The following is a 6,777-nucleotide window of genomic DNA, read 5'->3' as shown; positions in this document are numbered from 1 at the left end:
AATATCTAGAGTTCAAATTTTCAGATTTGGCTAAAAATATTACTACAGCTTCTTTAAACTATAAAGAAAATATGTGTGAAAAATCAGACGCCTGTGCCATACAGTTTTTCAGTAATAATTAAAATAACACAGAAAACGAGCGATTTTATGATTAGTATGAGAAAGAGCAACGTTGCCTCAATTGGAGTGAGATAGAACTATCTCCGCTCCCCCGCGCCCGCAGGGACGTGAGGATAATACCTTAAATCAAATTTCGATCTTTTGGAAAATCACTGGTATGAAAGCGCAAAATGCAAGTTCTGTTTTTTTTTTTTTCAAAAAAAGAAAAACAAGGTAAAAAACTAAATAAATTTCACTGTTTTTATATACACTTTTTTTTTAGTCTAGTTACTCTCCTGAATATATATGTATGCGTGTATGTATCTTGACCAGCTGAATCAAAATCAATATATAAAAGAAGGAGATGGATAAAATTCACTAATTAAATCGCGCAAGAGAAATATGACGTCAAGTGATTACCGTGTCTAAGTCAAAAGACAGAGAAGTTTACACATCCTTCTCTCTTTCGTACTTGAGCAAACCTGTGCGCACGACCGAGCCAACTTTTAGCACCTGCAAAACATAATAGGAAGAGGGCTTCGAGAGAGCTGCAAGGTTGGGATTTATGTCATCCTTTTGTTTCTGCCGAATCAGCAGCAACCTCTTTTTCTCGGCTCTCTGAGAATCAATACGTGGATTGTCACTTCGTGGTAACAAAAAAAAAAAAAAAAGAAAAAAAAACAAATTTTATCCTTTGCGGAAAAATCCTTTGAATCGGAGCGCTAATTGTCGTCGAATTAGTCGGGAATATAGCCATCCTCCTCGCTATTACCGCAGTCGCGAGTTTGCACCGTATAACGGACATATAGGTATGTGCAACGATGCGACAAAAAAAGATACTCTTTTAAATAAAGTTTACCTAAAAATAAGTAAATTTTTGATAAATTTTTGGTACATATTGAAAATACGAAATGTGTACAATATTCTCTTCGAATTTGTTTAACACTCGTTCGCATTAAAAGTAATGTCAATAAAAAAAAAAAATTTATTAAAACCTCAAGCAAAGTTTACGTACTAATGTTGATAATTTATTTGTTGGTAAAATTAAAAAGTGCGAAATATAAAATCAATTCGATTACGGTGCACGACTAAAATTACATTACTAAAATGTTGAAAGGAATGAAGGAGGAAAAGGTATGTCAGAGTGCAAGGCCTGATTTGTAAAAAATAAAACATTCAAACATAGTGTTTACTTAAACGTCGTTTATATAAATATTGCTACAAACTGTACACAGTATAATAAATATTTAACACCTACTTTGGTTTTTTTTTTTTTTTTTTTTTTTTTCTACGAAAGAACTAGAGTGCGTGACAAGAATTCTGGATATACAATACACGTAACATTTTGGTTACGAGCCCCTCGTGACGTCATATCATCCAAATCCTCATTTTATCCCCTTTAGCCCTTTACGCTCTTGCACATATGTCACGTACACGTGGCGTAGTATAACGCGCACAAGAAATGTGTTTTCCAAAGTTTTACACTACACAAAATTTACATGAATATTAACTTTTAAACTACTTTCCAAGTAATTAAACATTATTTTCTGATCAGAAAAATTTACAAGTGAAATTACATGCGTTTGTTGATTTGCGTGTGAAATATTCTTATTATTATTCAAAGCGTACATATGTACATCAAGAGGAACTCGAAATACGAATCGCGTCTCGATCGACATCAAAAAGCATGCTCAACACCGATCGATCGTTCTTTCTTTCCGTTTATTAATTCCGACCGAACAAAAACTCTTATTTTCGCAAAAACGCCGAATAATATGCAATAATAAAAAATAAAAAATTTTTTGCCATTTATTTTTGCAATTAATAGATTAATAAAAAACGATTAAATCGCGCGTAACGTCTTGATATGTAAGTTTCGCGTAAACAAAAGCATTCGATCGAACTGTATATAATTTAAGGAAACTCTGCAAGTTTAAGCGGATGTGTCTCGTATAATTATCGCGTTACGGAGTTACGCCGTTCGAGGTCAATAACATTCGATATTCCCCTAGGAAGCGTTCCTAACCTTCGGCATCTCGAGAATATGGCGTTCTTTATTCGCTGTTCCGTAACAGGGAATAGCTTCGCAAAATTTATCATGCGTTCGAAAGAGAAAAAGATAAACAAAATGGTTGATCGCGTCGATAACTCGCGGAACGATCGATCGGGATATGTGGATATCGTTTAATATGTTTTATATAAATCGACATATATAAAATGTCTAATTACATTCGTTGTCGGGACGCGCGTCCCTTTTTCGTCAAATATGGCCGTTTGATTCGCGCGTCACTCTATTTTTAACTCGTCGCTCACACTCACCAGGTATTGCTTGCAATGTTTTTTATGCTTAACGCAGGTGGAACGCTTCTTCTTCTTGGATGCTGCGGCGGTCGAGGCGACGACCCCGTTGCTAGATTTCTCCTTACGGGGCGTTGACAAGTTCGACTTGTTCGCGGGCATTGTGCTCGCCCAGTTTTCTCACGAAGCCCAACTTCGCGTCAAGTTATCACCCCCTAGATCGGTCCGCAGCCGTCCCGACGACGATCACCGAATACGAATTCGAACGGTTCCAGCGATGAGAACGAAGGAGATTGATAACGACGAGATTGAAAACTTTTCACCTTCACTCTACGGAAGCTGCACGCGCGGGGATACACGTGCGTGTCACTGTGTGCGCGCGTATGACACATGCTCGGTCACGCTCGGCTGTGTTCGGCTCTCGAAGCCACGCCTCTCGCACTGCCGCGCGGTCAACCGCCAATTATTTGAATTTTGCGCTAAAAACTACAATCAAAATTTGTATAAAAATAAACATATCGTTCTTTTTGTATATTTGGAAGAAATATATAAATATGTGTGTATAAAAATTCGAGTAACTCAGTTAGAAAAAGTAATTATTTTAGTTTCTTATTTTGTCGTAAAAGACTTATACATGTATTTTTCGATAAAACTAAACACATTCCCCTATTGTTGATACATAAGCGCTTGAGCTGTGTTCGAGGAGCGCACTATCAGCTATTGATTGTACTTTTGTTTTATACAGGGTGTCCGACAATTACTTTAACATCTCTCGTAGGCAAGTAGGAGTAAAACTGAGTCGAAAAGTCCTGAACCATTTTTTTCTATTATTTAAAAGAAAGGAGTAATTATTGAGTAAATCGGGCCAATCAGCGCCGACCTTAAGCCGAACGCACGTCAGTGAACCACACGTCTGGTATGCGTGAGCGCTCCGCGCGGCTACTACTGACGTGAGCCCGGCTAAAGGTCGGCGCTGATTGGCTCGATTTATTCAATAATTACTCCTTTATTATATGTAATAGAAAAAAATGGTTCAGAACTTTTCGACTCAGTTTTACTCCTTCTACCTGCCTACGAGAGATGTTAAAGTAATTGTCGAACTCCCTGTATATCTAATAAGGGTTAGATGGAATAGTGCGTTCTTCGAAATAGCAGCTTTGGTATTAAGTGTATAAACTTAATTATTTTTTGTACGTATTTGCTTCGATAAAAAAAATAGAAAAGTTTAGAGAAAAAATTTACATTATTTGAAAAAAAAAACAATGAGTGTAACATTAGTTAGGTAATAAAAAATGTGGAGAAAAAACATTTAGTTTTGGAAGAATAGTTTGCACATTTATATAATTTAATATATGTAAACAAATATATAATTGAAACAAGGAGCTCTAATTAAAACACAATAGGTGCATTCAGACAACTTAACAGTTGCACAACGGTTGAGAGATAGTCACTTCTGATTGGATCATACTTTTGGAACCGCAAGCAGATTTTGAAAAATAGTCCTATCATAAGTGATGATCTCTCAACCGTTGAGTTGTCTGAACGCACCCAATTGTTCAAGTTTAGTAATAGCGGTAGTTTATTTTCAATGTTTTATTACAAAATAGACGCCATATTAATTTTATTCACTCCGCTCACCTCGAGATGACGCTTTCGTCGAGTTCTCCAATGTTGGTAACACAAGAAATGAAATTTCCCTAGGCTTTTATATACGCTATTTACTGGAAAAACAAACGAAAAAAAATGTAAATTGTATGATAAATTCAATGAGGTAACACAGACAATGCGGAACTATTTTGCGCATAAACAACTGTAAAAACAATGATGAAAGCGATTTTACAATAGTTTAAATAAAGTTAAAAACATAGACTTATATAATAGACGAAACATTTATATGACGAAGTTGAAGACAACATTAAAGGACAGAAATAGTGCTGGAGTAGTTGTTTCTCTCTCTTACAATAAGAGCGGTGGGGTACCAATCATCTCACACAAGTCTATCCTATCACCTCTCACTATCACTCTCTCTTAGATTCTCGGACGTCTATCTTCGTTGCTCTCGGCCACTCCCTCGGCCTGCCGCGGCCACCAATCAACTCACCGCTAGAAAAGAAGAGAACTACCCCCCACGACTATTTCTGTCTCTTTTAACGAAGCTTCAGCTCCTCTTACATGAATGTTCCGTCTATTATATAAGTCTATGGTTAAGGCCTGTTCTACAATACAGTCGTAAGCTGTAAGTCGTAAGAAATTTACATTATTAAGGCCTGTTCTACAATACTGTCGTAAGCTGTAAGTCGTAAGAAATTGACTAATCACAGACAAAGTACAGAAGAATAATCGATTGTGATTGGTCAATTTTTTACGACTTACAGCTTACGATTGTATTGTAGAACAGGTCTAAGGGCCGTCTACAATGGAGAGTTGTAGTAATAGTAAGAAATTGACCAATCACAGACAAAGTACAGAAGAATAATCGATTGTGATTTGTCAGTTTCTTACTGTTACAGTCTAAAACTTTCCATTGTAGACGACCCTTTACAATTGACCAATTACAGATAAATCACAGAAGAATAATCGATTGTGATTGGTCAATTTCTTACGACTTACGGCTTACGACTGTATTGTAGAACAGGCCTAAAAAACAGCGCGGACGTTTCCTAAAGCCTATGTCACACTACGGATTGGGATTGAGATTGGATTGAAATTCGACCAATCAGAAGAAAGAAAATCAATCCTAAGTTTACTGATCTTCGCTCTCTGATTGGCCAAATTGCAATCCAATCCCAATCCAAATCTGTAGTGTGACATAGGCTTAACGTCCGAGAGACGTGAGATTAGCAAGATCGGAAACTCGCATTTGACAGACGAGGGCGTCGATCGCCGCGCTCCTATCGGCCCGCGGAGTCCGGGAACAAATGGTCGTGTGCCAAAGAAAAACAAAGTGACAGCACGGAAGGGAGTTGTTGAGGGCAGGCAGGCAGAGGAGGTTGTGCGACGCGGACATATATAACAGACGGGAGAGACAATTGACGTTAGCTGACCCGTGTCTCCGCGCTCGAGAGAGAGAGAGAGCGCGCCGCCCCCCGTTTTTTGTTTCACCGCGACTCCCCCGGGTGGCGCAGAAGGAAACGCTTCGCGCCGCGAAATCCTAGGTTCGTTTCTTGCGCGTCGCGCAATATATAATATAAAAAAAAATAAAAGTGGTGCCACACAGTGCCGTCGTATCGCGCTCTTCGCGTCGTCGCAAAGTATCGCGCCGATATATATAACGCGACTTGTAATAATCCAGGACGAGAAGTGGTGTATGATGATCTGATCGCGGTCTCAACATGACCGTGGATTTTGCTGATTACTTTTGGGTGAGTGTCATTCAACGTCTTTTTTTTTTTATTCTCATTCCACTCGTTCTCGCGCCACCTCCTGTCTGTTTTTCTTCCCGTCGGGCGAATAATCGCCGCGAAACTTTTATTTTCTCAGGAATACAGTCGCGCGCGCGCGCGCGCGAATTTAGGTTATGTCGTGTAAGAGAGAACGTATTCCCCGTGACCTCGCCGATCCCCTTCTCGTTCTCGCTCCCCGTCTCGTTTTCCTTTCATCGCCGCGCGGCGATCTTGTTACACCCGGAGGTTCGAGCAAATGCGATTTGCTTTACTCGACGTACTCGTCAATGGAAGTGTCTCTTTCTCTCTTTTAAACCCCCTCCTGTGTCCGCGTCGTTTGTTTCTTCCTTTCTTTCGTTTCTCTTGGTGTACATCATCTCTTGATGATGAGCGTCTTGACTCGTTGACTTGTTTTGTCATCACGCGCGATAGACGCGCTTCCCTTTTTTTTTCTCTCTCTCTCGCTCTCTTGTGCATGTGTGTGTACGCATTTACCTCGCTATTGTACGCTCGTGTACGCGAGACGAGAGACGTCCGATGCACTCTCGACGCGCGTTGACATGTACGTACATGCGTAAGTACATGCACCGCGTTCTTCTTACATATAGTTCGCAAAGAGTCGGACTATGTGCTTGTTAAGAAAGAGTGAAGGACACCCGCCGGTATTTTTTTTTTTTTTTTTTTTTTTTTTTTATTTCTATTAGGTAAGCTTCGCGTGTAATTAGCGTTCTCTAATTACACGAACATCTCCACGTCTCTCCGACGAGTCACGCGTATATCTCAACAAATATTATCAGACTAATATTGCAGAGTTTGTTTGTCAAAACACGTTTATCGAGCGATTTATTAATTAAAGACATTTGTTTTTTTTTGTTTTTTTTTTTTTTTTTTTTTTTTTTTTTTGGGAAAAGCTTTGTTCACACACACATTTTTATTTTAGAATTTATTACAAATTTATTTACCATTATTTTTGTTTTGTTTTTTTATTTCTCACCAC

General features: G+C 38.7%; 1 protein-coding gene across 6 annotated transcripts in view; it reads left to right on the top strand.

Annotated features, from left to right (window-relative positions):
* The first annotated feature begins 5,345 nt into the window (after positions 1-5,345).
* LOC109859019 (F-BAR domain only protein 2) overlaps positions 5,346-6,777 on the top strand; it is a 20,137-nt gene continuing 18,705 nt past the window's right edge. For 5 of the 6 annotated variants that reach the window (XM_020436847.1, XM_020436846.1, XM_020436845.1 and 2 more), the window contains exon 1: positions 5,347-5,759. In XM_020436847.1, coding sequence (XP_020292436.1) covers positions 5,730-5,759 — 30 coding nt within the window. In that variant the 5' untranslated portion in view covers positions 5,347-5,729. Of the gene's footprint in view, positions 5,760-6,777 lie in introns of all 6 variants that reach the window. The other variant, XM_020436842.1, reaches the window with a different exon arrangement.

Source organism: Pseudomyrmex gracilis, unplaced genomic scaffold (assembly GCF_002006095.1).
Source record: "Pseudomyrmex gracilis isolate BER0280 unplaced genomic scaffold, ASM200609v1 scaffold_234, whole genome shotgun sequence".
In the NCBI taxonomy this organism is placed as follows: domain Eukaryota; kingdom Metazoa; phylum Arthropoda; class Insecta; order Hymenoptera; family Formicidae; genus Pseudomyrmex; species Pseudomyrmex gracilis.
This window is presented reverse-complemented; position numbering and strand designations above follow the sequence as displayed.